At 54.2% G+C, this 12388-nt stretch overlaps 5 protein-coding genes across 5 annotated transcripts; 2 read left to right on the plus strand and 3 right to left on the minus strand.

Annotated features, from left to right (window-relative positions):
• The first annotated feature begins 42 nt into the window (after window positions 1-42).
• On the plus strand, window positions 43-1857 carry CDEST_06512 (Putative armadillo-like helical protein). The gene is made up of 4 exons (XM_062922671.1): window positions 43-619; window positions 690-747; window positions 804-1285; window positions 1369-1857. The coding sequence occupies exons 1-4, from the start codon at window positions 515-517 to the stop codon at window positions 1852-1854; spliced, it is 1131 nt and encodes a 376-aa protein (XP_062778722.1). The 5' UTR covers window positions 43-514; the 3' UTR covers window positions 1855-1857.
• Window position 1858: 1 nt separating this feature from the next.
• On the minus strand, window positions 1859-3159 carry CDEST_06513 (Putative short-chain dehydrogenase/reductase SDR, NAD(P)-binding domain superfamily). Its single transcript, XM_062922672.1, has 2 exons — window positions 2845-3159; window positions 1859-2783 (listed from the first exon to the last, which is right to left on the minus strand). The coding sequence occupies exons 1-2, from the start codon at window positions 3086-3088 to the stop codon at window positions 2200-2202; spliced, it is 828 nt and encodes a 275-aa protein (XP_062778723.1). The 5' UTR covers window positions 3089-3159; the 3' UTR covers window positions 1859-2199.
• A 381-nt stretch (window positions 3160-3540) lies between these two features.
• Window positions 3541-5338, minus strand: CDEST_06514 (Putative SWIB/MDM2 domain-containing protein; the record flags this gene model as incomplete). Its single annotated transcript, XM_062922673.1, has 4 exons — window positions 3541-4068; window positions 4128-4742; window positions 4808-5179; window positions 5264-5338. 4 exons carry the CDS (start codon window positions 5336-5338, stop codon window positions 3541-3543), a joined length of 1590 nt encoding a protein of 529 aa, XP_062778724.1.
• A 953-nt stretch (window positions 5339-6291) lies between these two features.
• Window positions 6292-8952, minus strand: CDEST_06515 (Putative serine/threonine-protein kinase, active; the record flags this gene model as incomplete). The annotated part of the gene is made up of 1 exon (XM_062922674.1): window positions 6292-8952. One exon carries the CDS (start codon window positions 8950-8952, stop codon window positions 6292-6294), a length of 2661 nt encoding a protein of 886 aa, XP_062778725.1.
• A 1371-nt stretch (window positions 8953-10323) lies between these two features.
• Window positions 10324-11635, plus strand: CDEST_06516 (uncharacterized protein; the record flags this gene model as incomplete). The annotated part of the gene is made up of 2 exons (XM_062922675.1): window positions 10324-10749; window positions 10808-11635. 2 exons carry the CDS (start codon window positions 10324-10326, stop codon window positions 11267-11269), a joined length of 888 nt encoding a protein of 295 aa, XP_062778726.1. The 3' UTR covers window positions 11270-11635.
• Window positions 11636-12388: the final 753 nt, after the last annotated feature.

The raw sequence follows: 12388 nt of genomic DNA on the forward strand, positions 1-12388 counted from the left end.
GGGACCACTAGAGGTAACTTAGCACCCAAGCAACCACTATCATTGCGCAAACAACGCCGCCAAATCCTCCGCGTCGGGACGTCGCCGTCCAATCTCAAAGCAATCATCATCATCAGACAACACCCGCCCGACTCGACTTTGACCTAGCACCACGCCAGTTGTCCTTCTTCTCTTTGCCAGACTTCCCCTTCTCTCGACTGCACACATGTACCTTCCGTCTTCGGTGCCGAGTAGATGCTAATCGAAACCATACAAACACATTGCCAACCACCCTCACACGACAGTACCCTCTCGATCTCCTCGCGAGGGGTCAACCCGCTTCGTCTCCGGTGTAAGGTATAATTCTCGACAATCACGATCAGGGAGCCACTTCTTCCTTTCTTCGTTCGACCGGCAACCACCTATCGCCCTCGTGATCGACCGACTCGACTTTACCGGATTTGCTCGACAACACCATAACATCAACTACACCACAAACCCACGCTCTCTGGCCGTGCTCGCCCCCTCCACCGCCATGTCGTTTCTCTTCGGCAGGGCTAGGACGAGGCCCGCTGTCGACCTGCCCAAGCAGGCTAGAGATCATGTAACGAAGCTCGAAGGTCCAAATGGTCCCGCCAAGGTTAGTTACATGCTCCTGTGTTATCTACATTCAAATCGATTTAGGCTACTAACGTGCTTTTCTTACACAGGCTGAAGAGCTCGCCAAGGTACTGAACCAAATGAAATTCATCTTGCAAGGCACACAAGGTACGTCTTCTCTTCCGTTTTCTTTCTCGGGCAATCCGCGACTAATCTTAATTCAGAGTCCGACAGCAGCCCCGAACAGATATACCAGCTCGTCACCGGGCTGATTGAAGAAGACCTCCTATACCTCCTTGCTGTGAACCTCTGGCGTCTGCCATTCGAGTCTCGTAAAGATACACAAGTAATCTTCTCCTACGTTTTCCGCTTCCGCCCGCCCACCGCCTCTCCAAAAAGCGACCCTCTAGCCTTGTCCTACGTTGTCAATAATCGCCCGCAAGTACTGCTCGAATTATGTCGAGGTTATGAACACAAGGAGAGCGCAACGCCTGCCGGTACCGTTCTTCGCGAGGTCCTGAAGTCGGAGGCCGCTGCCGCCATCATTCTGTACGACGACGACGACGAGTCTGGGTCTAGTAGCAAGGGCATCAATCTCATAGACAGGGACCGTCGGCAGAGCGGTAACGGCGTCTTTTGGAGGTTTTTTGACTGGGTCGACAAGAGCTCCTTCGAAGTGGCGGCAGATGCTTTCACGACATTTCGGGTGAGTCTTATGCACGGCCGATGACTTGGCCTCTCAAGCTCTTTTCGTGGCCATACCTTCCTCTAATGTGAATTGCGCAACAGGAACTGCTCACGAAACACAAGGAGCTGGTTCCGAGATACCTGTCGGTCAACTTTGATCTATTCTTCGACAAGTATAACAACATCCTCGTACAATCCAACAGCTATGTTACCAAGCGGCAGTCTATCAAACTCCTTGGCGAAATCCTGCTGGACCGATCGAACTACAGTGTTATGACCGCCTACGTCGATCGCGGGGAGCACCTCAAGATATGCATGAATCTTCTGAGAGACGATCGCAAAATGGTGCAGTACGAAGGCTTTCACGTCTTCAAGGTCTTCGTAGCGAACCCGCATAAGTCAATTGCCGTGCAGAAGATCTTGCTGATGAACCGGGAAAAGCTACTTACGTTCTTGTCCCATTTTTTGGAGGACAGAACCGATGACGAGCAATTCATCGACGAGAGAGAGTTCTTGATCAAGCAGATTAGAAACATGCCGCCAAATCCGGTGGCGCCTCAGAGGCATGGTATGTCGGGTGGTGGCTAGATCGAGGCAAAGATGAGCGTTTAGCGTCTCATGAATGGGGGTTTTGCGATGAGGTAGATGGGGTTTGGGCTATTTGCTCTATGGACACAATGACAGAACGAATATAGGTGACAGGACCGAGACCGAGAATAGGTTGTGCGGCGAAGGGACATGCATTTGCGTCCGGCGTTTGAGGTGGCGGGGTATTCCCAAGACAAGGAAGGCATCTAACATGAGGTTTATCATATACAACGCTTCATCATTCGAGAAATGACAGCGAAGGAAGCAAACGCTCCATATCCTCTTGTAATGGTGCCCAGGGATATGGCATTCCCACTACCTTGACGCCGAGCTCAGGGGCCAGGCTTACAACTGCTTGGCGATCCATGTCTGTGCCTCCTCTTTGTAATCCTCACGCCACCTGCTTAGGGGCGGCCGTCCCTCAATCACATCTCCAACACTCCAAAGAATTCTCGAGCGATCCAGTTTCTCTGTCACCTCGTTGTCTGGGCAGAGAATGTAGAAAAGGCCCGTGGCCATCTTCTGCTCCAGGTACTCGGCGACTTGCTCGGCGGTCCAGGCGGCCGCTGGTTTCTCCGCGCCAGACCTTGAACCAGAGAGTCCGGTAAAGGTCCATCCAGGGACCAAGAGATGCACAGACGTAGCCGTGTTCCTTAGGTCGAATGACAGCTGCTCGGCGAGGCTCTTGACTGCCGCCTTGCTGGCGTTATATGCCGGGTTGCCCGGCGGATTCGTGATGCCTTGCTTTGAGCCCGTAATGACGACGGCCGACTTGGACAACTGTCCGTCGCCCACAAGCGGTAGAAGGCTGCTGATGCCATTGATGACGCCATATAGATTGGTGTCGAGGATCCTGCGGAAGCTGACTGGGTCTTGCCAATTGGACTTGCCTCCTACACCGGCATTGAGAACCAGGAGATCAATGCGACCTTTTTAGTCAACAAAAGTTAGCCTTTGTGGACCAGTCTTGTTACCGATGGATTGACCAACTTCCGAATGAGCCCGTGACTACCGTTTTGAGCTTTTCCCAACCCTCAACCTGGCCTACGTCTAGCTCAAAGCCGGTGACAGTCTCACCGAGCTCTCTTTCGGCAGCTCTAAGAAGCTCCGTGTCGCGATCGACGATGAGAACCTTCATGCCGTGGCCAACGCATTTCTGGGCAATGGCCAGGCCGACACCCCCAGCGCCACCCGTAATAACGGCCGTGTTGCCCGAAGCGAAGACTGACGTCATGGTTCACTTGTGTACCGAGAAGAGGAAGAAAAAGAAGAGGAGAAAGAGTTTGCAATACGACGTGCTGCTTCCACTCTAGAGGTGAGGTTCGCGCCGTGTAATCAACTTATAATACCGTCTCATGGTTTGTCATCACCGGCCCGGTCCCGTTTGCGGGGAAACGCCGCAACGGACTTTGGCTTTATCACCGGATACTCCGCCGAAACGCAGATTTGGGCGGAAACAACTTGTCGAATCGGACATATTGCTTCTGTGGAGAACGCCCTTGTCGATGGCCCATCGTATCGACTATCCATTGCATCGAGAGAAAACAAGTTGATGTCGCACATCGTTCGAAGCCAGCCATAACCTTTGACGCCCCTCCATCCAGCCCGAGTCTCCTTGTTAGGGAGACGCCCCTTGTAACATATCAGAATAATACAACGTGCCCTCAAGCTTGCCATGGCGCTCTATTACCTAGAGGCCTGTGTTGGCTGCTTGGCCAGCATGACACTGACGCTCTCGCGCGCGTTCGAAGATGTCCACACGCTGTCCTTGCCGCCACGTCTCCAATCGTCTCCAGTGGCATCTTCGCCGCCTCCCCTAGTGGCCTCTCCCATGATTACCTCGAGGTCTCGCTTCTGCGAGCTCATCCAGTTCCTCACAAAGTTGGTGGGGTCCTGACTCATTGACGTGAAGAATGAGTGCTTCGCCTTGGAATTGGCGACAGCCGATACTAGCGTCGCTAGCTGCTCGTCCATGGCAACAACCTCTTTGAGGGCGCTCGCATACGCGGGGTTTGTTACGAAGGGTACCAGCTTGGCCTTGAGGGGGTCATCGACCGCTACCCGCACATCGTAAATGGTGGGCTGGGGGTCTTTGTGGAACTCCTCGTCAACCCGAACGGTGTAAGGTAAGCTGACAGGAGGCAGTGGCCGGAGGTGAGGCTGGATGTAATCGTTGAGGTTTGGAACGATTCCTACATCACTACCGTTGACGATCTGCGACAGAAGTCAGGCCTCGTGTAAAATCACTCTAGAGTGCAAGTGGATATCTCTACCTTTTTCAGGAGTTCATCGCAGCGGAAGTTGCGCTTCTCTTCGTCCTCTTGCAGACCCATCATCTTGATGTACTCCCAAACAGCCAGAACCGCCTCTTGACGAGAGGCCTGCGGCATGTCCACGATGTCGGCCAGCTCGGGACTCAGCAAGTATCGCTCGGGATCCTCCTGGCGGTGCAGATTGATGGTAATGTTCATGGTTTCGTCCCCGCTGCGCTTGAAGGTAAACTCGTCAAATTCGGCGCCAGCTGCAGCGTTCACTGTAGCAGGTTTCTTCCATTCGACGGTCTGGTCCGATGCAGCTCTCGAGCGGGTACGGTCAAAGTCGACATTCAGGGCTTTGAAGAAATGAGAGAAGCGCTGTTTCTTGGCTGTGGGCAACGAGCTTTGTCGCCTCGAGCCGGCGGCGCCGCCCCCCACTACGTGATCCGAGTTCTGCGTATATTCCTCGGAGCCGTCTTCCTGTCCATCCTCAAGAAGACGGCCTTCAATTTTGACCTTGTATGAAGGCTCGGCACTGGGAGTGAAGTCGAAGCTGTCGACGCTAAGGCCGCTTCCCTGCCATGCCTGGTCCTCGACCGTGTTGCTGATCCAAATGCGGAGAGTTTTGTAGCGCTGAAATGATAGTGTCAGCCGCGGTCTCGCGCGCAGTAAACCAGGGCACTCAGTAGGCTCCTCACTACCTTTGCGTTGCGACCAACAGTCTCGACAATGTCTAGACGCTTGCGCGTCATTGTTGCGTCCAGCCGACGTTCAAAGTCGCGTAACTCTCTGTATCTATGGGCGACATCGGCATCTGCGATGCAATCCTCGACGCCATCGGGTAACGTCTTGTCGGTGGGCTTTCTGCTTCGACGCTTGGCCAACTCGCTGGTAAGGGCCTGGCCGGGGGGGTGATGCTGCGCCATGGCGGCCTGGTTCATGGCTGCTTGAGGATGGTGGCCCGGGGGCATGATGGGTCCTTTGGGCGGCATAGTTAGCTCAAGTGAATGTTGACGTTGCCTCGTCGTCGCCGTGTCGTCTTGGGCTTGCCTGGGGATGTCGCGCGGCAACTGACTAGACACAAAGGCGATGGGGAGGGAAAAGGATGTTCAAGCCTCTTGAGGCTGAGAAGGGTAAAGAAGGAACGGGCATACCGATGCCGCCTCTCCGTTGATTTGGGACATGTGGAGCCCGCTGGGGAACTTGCGGTGCGCCAGCATGGCCGGCATATTGGCGGTACTGGGGCTGCATTTTTGGCGATAGCTTCTGATGAGATGCGCGCAAGGCAGGAATCACTGGAAAACTTGTCACTGGAAAGATTCGACTGAGAAAGCCGTTATCGACCGTCCTAGGTCGCGTCGCTTCCCCAAACGCGCCTGTGCAAAACGTGAATGGCCAGGCGGCGCAGGCAGCGCAGGCGGCGAGGCGGCAGGCGGCAGGCGGCAGGCACGGTGTGCGCGCGCAAGGCAGCATCTCAAACAGGCTTAATTGGCCAACGTGGGCAGTTGCTGCGACGGTAGACCCCACAAGCGTCAGACCCATTCTTTTTATCCTGGGTTGTCCCGGATGTCCTAGCCAAACAGTACACCCACTTACCTGTGGTAAATCCGATTCACGCATCTGTACCTACCTAGGCAGGTTGTGGTAGCATTGTCTATCAATCTCACGTTGATGCTCGACAAACATGGCTTTATTCACGTTTTTGTAATCTGCTCGTGTTACCATCTCCACAAGGCACCGACCCCTTCCTAAGGCCATGTCGATTGCCTCGCTCGCTCAGGCTGTACCTATCCATTAGGCATGGTAGAGCTAGGCGTATACATTTGATGGCACCCAAGCCGCGAGGGCGGGTTGTGCTCAATCATCGCATTAACCTCTCAAACTCCCAGTAGTGACGGGAACTCCCCTAATTCATGAATGTTTCCACCGAGCGATGTAACCGCAGAAACCAATCCTCTACGACGAAAGAGGCAAAGTGGTCGAAGAGTGCATACCCAACGATACGCCACGCTCCCAAATGCTTACTGTCAAACGAAATTAATTTTTGCCGCATTACAACCTTGCCGCGAGTCTCGGGCCACTCCTATCCACTCCTTGCTCGAGAGACGCAAGGCCTATTTCCATCCCGAGATCCGTAACGGTCTCGATGAGCATCTTATAAAATGATGCAGCACTTTGATGGTCAGAATTGCTGGCCCAGTCCGTTCTTGGACTGCCGTTTGCTGAAACGATTACGCTTGGTATTGGAGGCTGATTCTTCCAAACTGGCCTGGCTTTTGCTTAAGTGATTTCGACCAGACCGATCGCTGACGCTGAAGCCGTCAGGGTAAGCACCCGCTCGCCCACCAAGGGTGCTCGACGGACTCGAGACTGCCGAAGACATGTCGAAGCCATTGTCGCCAGCGTAAGAGCCTGTAGGGTTCTGAGACAGTGCCAGTTCCTTGGCCCTCTCCAGAGACTCTATCCAGTCGTTGGCCGTTGAGCCGTTCTCTGAAGAGTTGGAACTGCCTTTGGGTTCCTCAAACGTGTAGTGGACGCCACCCTGTCGGATCTTAGATGAGCGGCGAGACTTTTTGTCCAGGATACTTACCGCATCAACGCACCAGACAGTTTGCCCCTTTACGTCAAGTTGGGTTCTCCACGAGCAGTCAGGCGCAAGTAATGATATTTCCTGTTTGGCGCGTTTTTCCTCTCCACCGGCGGGTGCCAGCAGAATGCGACCACTCGACGTCACCATAACTAGCCGCTGTCTTTTCTTCGTTGTGCTGCCACCAAAAAACCTGGACAGCTTTTTGTGCCCCTCGCCATGCTCGCCACCTCTGCTGTGACCGCCGGCGGGTAGCGGACTCGAGACGACCATCAGGTCGCCGAGTTTGAGAATCCTCTCGTTATTCTTCGTCAGCACTGGTGACCATTCAATGTCCAGTTGGGTCGGGGGCGGCAGCTCGGTAATGATTCTGGCCGGTCGAGAGCTGCTGTTCATAGCCGAGCTCTGCGGTTGAGAGCTTCTAGGTGTGTTGACATGGTTGGGACTGTTGGCCGAGCCATTGAGTTGAATCACAGTCGGTTCCTGGGGGATAGGGTTGTAGGGCCGCAGCCGCGGAGCTTTGGTCCTCCACAGACCTTTGCCGAACTGCTGTCCGTCGAAGAACTCGTGGTTCTTGATGTGCTCGATCGTGAGACGACGCGCCGGATCAAGGACCAAGCATCGCTCAACCAGGTCCCGGGCTGCTGGTGGAAAGCCGGCGGGAAAGTCGTAGTCTAGGTTGACAATCTTTTGGAACGTGAGATATTCTGTTGCGGCCTTGAATGGCGGACGACCGGCCAACAACTGGTATACTATGCAGCCGAATGCCCAAAGGTCGCTTGCCTTGCAGGCGTTTTTGCTAGTCAGAAGCTCGGGACTGACATACTCAGCAGTCCCCACAAACGACGCAGCTCGGCTGTCGTCTTCGGCGTCTCCACGGCTGTTTTCCGGTAGTCCTCTCGCGCCCTCTCCAGCGGTCTGCGCCTCTCTCGGATCCTTGAGTAGCTTGGCCGTGCCAAAGTCGGTAATCTTGACGTGCATGTGATCGTCCAGGAGGACATTCTCCGGCTTCAGGTCGCGGTGAATCACCCCCCTGGAGTGCATGTAATCAATGGCATCCAGAATCTGGGCGCCGTAGAACCGCGTACACTCCAAATCAAAGGAGCCTGTCTTCTTGAGCACTCCCAGAAGCTCGCCGCCGTTGCAAAGATCGAGAACGTAGTACAGAGAGGCCTCGTCTTGGAAAGTGTAGTACAGTCGTACGATTCCAGGGTGTTCAGTAAGGCGATTGAGGGTGTTCTTCTCTATGTTCACGTACTTGATCTTCTTCTCCTTGATAATGTGCTTCTTCTCAAGGACTTTGATGGCGTACTCCTTGAGCGTCTGTCGGTCGGTGGCTAAATAGACGGTACTGTACGAGCCTTCTCCGAGCACGCGGCCGAAACTGAAGTCCCTGACTCCTTTCTTCACGTGCCGAATGACCGTCTTGCCGTTCGCATCTGTTTCTCTTCGCACCCCGACAGCGGCACCGCGATCTTTCCACTCCTCGCTGCTACTTGGCAGCGGCATCTCAGGACCATATGGATCTCGCGGACCTGCAGCTGCCGAGACATAGCCACCAGCCATCCCTTTGGAGCTTCTCCGTGGGGGCAGAGAACTAGAGCTGGGCGGCAGCTCGGATTGGCGAGCGGTATTAGAAGAGCGCTCTCTGTGGCTCAGCTCTCTCGTCGGCGTTGAGCCCCCTGGGTAGCCTGAAGCAATCCTAGAGTCTTGCCTTGCAAGCAATTCGTAGACCGAGTTCCGTGACCGGTCGGCCTGCGGGTGCGCCAGATGGGGTGCCTGACCATCTTCTTGTACCCTGGGGGGTTGACTGTACAGTCCAGAGATGGGGCGTTGGGTCGGAGACACCGAGGTGCGACTATCGGGGGCTCTGTCGAGGTCCGAATATGGCGAGACGGGCTGGCGGTAGACATCTGCTCGCATCGCGGCGCTAGGGCTTGTTCGATGGGATTCGACGTGGCTAGGCGAGCCGTCGTAGGAAGACGATGGCCCCTCAGGCGCTTGTGTGTTGGATATGGGGGGTAGGAGGCTGTCTGACGTTGTTGGGGTTGATCTGTAAGGCGTCGTGGCTCGTTGTGCGGTCGGGTCGTCTAGAGGCGCTAGGCCAGCGTCGGATTGGTGATCAGGCTGATGGTCGGTCGGCCGCAAGGGAGTGTCGGCGGCATCTTGGGCTGTGTTTGGTGAGGCATCGGTGTCGTCTGGATTGGCTATTCGTAATCCTCCAAGGGCCCTCGATAGACTGAGGTCCCCATTCATGATTCGTGTTCAAGAGCTGGCAGCGGGACAGGAGGGGGGCAGGCAGGATGGAAGCAGCAAAATGCTGATGGGGAGCGATTGATAAACAGATAGGGGTGAGGAGGTAGAAGAAAGAATAACGAGTGTGGCTTGGAACACCTTGTGGGATGAGCAGAGAGAGGTGAGGTGAGGGTGAGGTACGACACGGCGGACAATAAAAAGTGGATAGGATGTTGTCTGTTGGTTGGGAAGGTTAGGGACGGTTAGGTGGTAGGGAGTGAGCAATTGAACCACAGCCAAACTGATCTAGGTCGAATTGTATAGTGCAATGCTGCTGCTGCTGCAACTGCCTATGGTTTATGCTGTGCAGTGGAGGAGAGAGGGGGATGCATCATCCACTCAGGGAGCGGTCGGAAAGCACAGGCCATGATGGGACAACAAAGCTGGAATCAGAAGAGTGGACTCTCTGAAAGACTCATGCTAGAAGCAACCCAGCCCTTTGCTTTAATGAAGCAAGGTAGGTTCATCAGTGCAGGTTGCAGGATTATGCCCATTGGCTTTTTGTTGAATGAACGGGATGCAGGAAGCAGTAACGCTATGGAAACACACAGAACGAAGGGAACCTGCCCTGAGCCTGCGCTTTTTGTCTACTTGGCTCTGGGAGTGGCACCACAAGTGGATAGAACCTCGCGTGTGTTTCGAGAGTATTACTTGCAAGTTGGCCAGACTTGCTATAATAAATATCTTCTCTGCGCCTTTCCTCCAGTTCGTCTTGTTAATGCTACGTATCGGCGTCTAGGCGTCTACGCAGGAACAAATGCGATTGCAGCCTCTTGCTTAACCTCAAGCTAAGTAGATAGACAGCGGGTTTTTCCAGCAATGTAGGTAGGTAGTCGCGCAGCCATGTTTGTCACTTCCCCCCTTGCGAAGCTGCACTATAAGCTCTCATTCCTTTGAAATCTAGAGGTCCATATAAAGCCAGCAGACTGACAGATCACTGACATATTTTGCCGGTTGTCATGGAAGAGTTAACCAACCGCTCTAAAGCGAAAAAGATGGAAACCCATGACCTCCCTGATACAGCCGTCATTGGCGGGTAAGCTTCTGTTCTTTCCTCCTGCATTATTTGACTTCGGTCAAATGTTGGCCTTTTCCAGCCTGGATTCGATTGTAAGCCTCTTCTCTTCCTTCTTGTCTGAGCCGAGGCGACATGACAAGTTCTTGCCGCGCCTCCACCATTACAAACCGTTGTTGTTCGACGTCCTGTAAGTTTACAGCTTAGCTATTAGACCAGCTGCGCCCTACCACTATCAACATATTCCAATGGACCAGCCTGCAAAGTACCTCAAATTTCGATTTTCCCAGCCCTTATGAAGAAAAAGACGTGCCAGCATGCTGCGACTAGATGCAACAACTATCCGCCTGGTCCTATCAGAGGTTGAAGCCTACGGGCGACAACAAGATTCCAATGACGATCTAAGACGAATAGACAACAACCTATTAGATAAAACGGCATCATCCAAAGCGCGATGGCATTCGTTATTTGAACGAACAGACTTCCCATTTACATACATTGGAGAGGGATCGCCTCCTGACACGCGGCACGATGCTCTTTCCACTTCAGAGTTGTCCCACGATGACGACGACGACGACGACAAGACCGACATGACGCTCAGTGGCACTGCCGTTGAGACAGTGGGACAGGCCACCGAGCAATATACCGACCCTGCTCCGAGTGTGGCGATCCCGAGGCTGCCGCTCCCTCCCCCATTCGCCTCAACACCAAGAACGTCTTCACCATCTAACCAGCCCGGCATTGTGCGTTGATGTCGGATCATACAGTTGAACGTAGAGATGGCTAACCGATATTGCCCAGCAGTCGGTCCGGTCATCAGGGGATATCAGAGTGAGCGAGGCAAGCCGTACTATTTACCAAATGCTCCATAGCCCCCCTAGACGATCGCTAGCCGTCACATCGCCATATGAACATGGCGCGTACCCTGCACCAACCTTGAGAGTATCGTTACGAAGACTAACCATCTACGATGACGCGACACCAGCAGCCGAAATACGACACCAAAGCCGGCTGCATGGGTCCCGCACGGCACCGGGCACCAGCTCCCTTGCTTCAGAGACGTCAACCCCCGGTTCAAGTTCGAGTCGTCATCGAGCGGGAGCGACAAGTCCCACCCGGATGGACACCCCGGGACGTGTTGGGCCCCTCGGCGGCGGGGAGAACTCGGACGAAGCAGTCCTGTACGATGCGGAGATGCGGCGTTGGCTTGTAGGCCGTCGGGTTGCACGAGGCGGACGAGAACAAGGAAATGACTCGCGATGAAGAAGAAACGAATGGTACCAGGGGCTTAGCGGCACGTTGATCAAGACCAACATTGGCTCAGAGGTTTGCATTCGTAGGCGCATTAGAAGCCCGGGCATCGACAGACAAACGCTGAAGCGGAGTCAACAGTCACGTTGCGGGTAGCAGATAGGCAGGAGATTATGGTTATGGGATACTACAGATACAACATCCGTAGATAGAGACGGATTTATGCCGTCTCCCGAGTTTCAGCTTCGTCGTGTTCTGGCTGTCATTTCGCTTCCTAGCTTGTATATCGGCTTGACAAACAAACCTATTTCGAGCCAGTCTAGACTATAACCATTACCACCGAGGCAACATGAATAGTATGTAGTGGATGGAGGGTATTGTGTGGTATTTTCACGCCGACGCTCCACGTCTCCCGGATACGGGCGGATATGTGACAAATAGGTACGGATAGGTTGGTAGGTAGTTGGCTCCATCTCCCTGCATGTTCACTTGGGAAGTTCCGCCCTGCCAGCAATGATGTCTCAAGGCGTGACCTGGAGAAGTCGGGGGCGCATGTGCTCCGGTCCGAAGGCAAGAGGTAGAGGTACGTACATCTCTCATCGTTAGGTGAGGTATCGAATCGAACTCAGGTGTTCTAGCCTATCGTACATGTAAAACTCAGGCGTCCAACTCGCATTGCCTCAGCTACAAGTACAGAGTCGGATGATGGAGTTCCAGAGCTCATCCCACCTTGATTACGTACTGTATGTACCTGTCGAGGGAGTCGATCACCTACAATGCAAAGCAGGTGGGACGCCAATGTCGTGTACTTAGGTATGTCTTCGTACTTACAGCATCCGTATTGTTCTGATATGGTCAGCAAGCCTGTTTGCCCATTCCGGGTCGGTGGGTGAGTTGGGAAACTGGGGCGTGCGTGAGGTGGATGGACTGAGAGTAAGAATACTGGACCAAAGTACTCTGTAGAGTAGGGCGGAAGGCAATACCTGCAACCCGCATTCCCGATCCCCAGGCATCCAGGCCACCACCGGCGAATGACTGCTCGGAAACCCCCCAAAACTGCACCCGTGGATCCAAGGCGCGACACCGACAGCCTGCAGCCGCAGCAACTGCGGCAACCAGCTTGTTCGGCAT

The sequence above is a fragment of the Colletotrichum destructivum genome, chromosome 4 (genome assembly GCF_034447905.1).
Source record: "Colletotrichum destructivum chromosome 4, complete sequence".
In the NCBI taxonomy this organism is placed as follows: domain Eukaryota; kingdom Fungi; phylum Ascomycota; class Sordariomycetes; order Glomerellales; family Glomerellaceae; genus Colletotrichum; species Colletotrichum destructivum.

What these genes read in the sequence shown, in the direction of transcription:
- CDEST_06512 (XM_062922671.1), top strand. Translation starts at nt 515, where the DNA reads ATGTCGTTTCTCTTCGGCAGGGCTAGGACGAGGCCCGCTGTCGACCTG. An exon ending in GTCCAAATGGTCCCGCCAAG is followed by an intron (nt 620 to 689) that starts GTTAGTTACATG and finishes TTTCTTACACAG; the next exon opens with GCTGAAGAGCTCGCCAAGGT. An exon ending in CATCTTGCAAGGCACACAAG is followed by an intron (nt 748 to 803) that starts GTACGTCTTCTC and finishes ATCTTAATTCAG; the next exon opens with AGTCCGACAGCAGCCCCGAA.
- CDEST_06513 (XM_062922672.1), bottom strand. Translation starts at nt 3,088, where the DNA reads ATGACGTCAGTCTTCGCTTCGGGCAACACGGCCGTTATTACGGGTGGC. An exon ending in AGTCACGGGCTCATTCGGAA is followed by an intron (nt 2,784 to 2,844) that starts GTTGGTCAATCC and finishes TTGACTAAAAAG; the next exon opens with GTCGCATTGATCTCCTGGTT.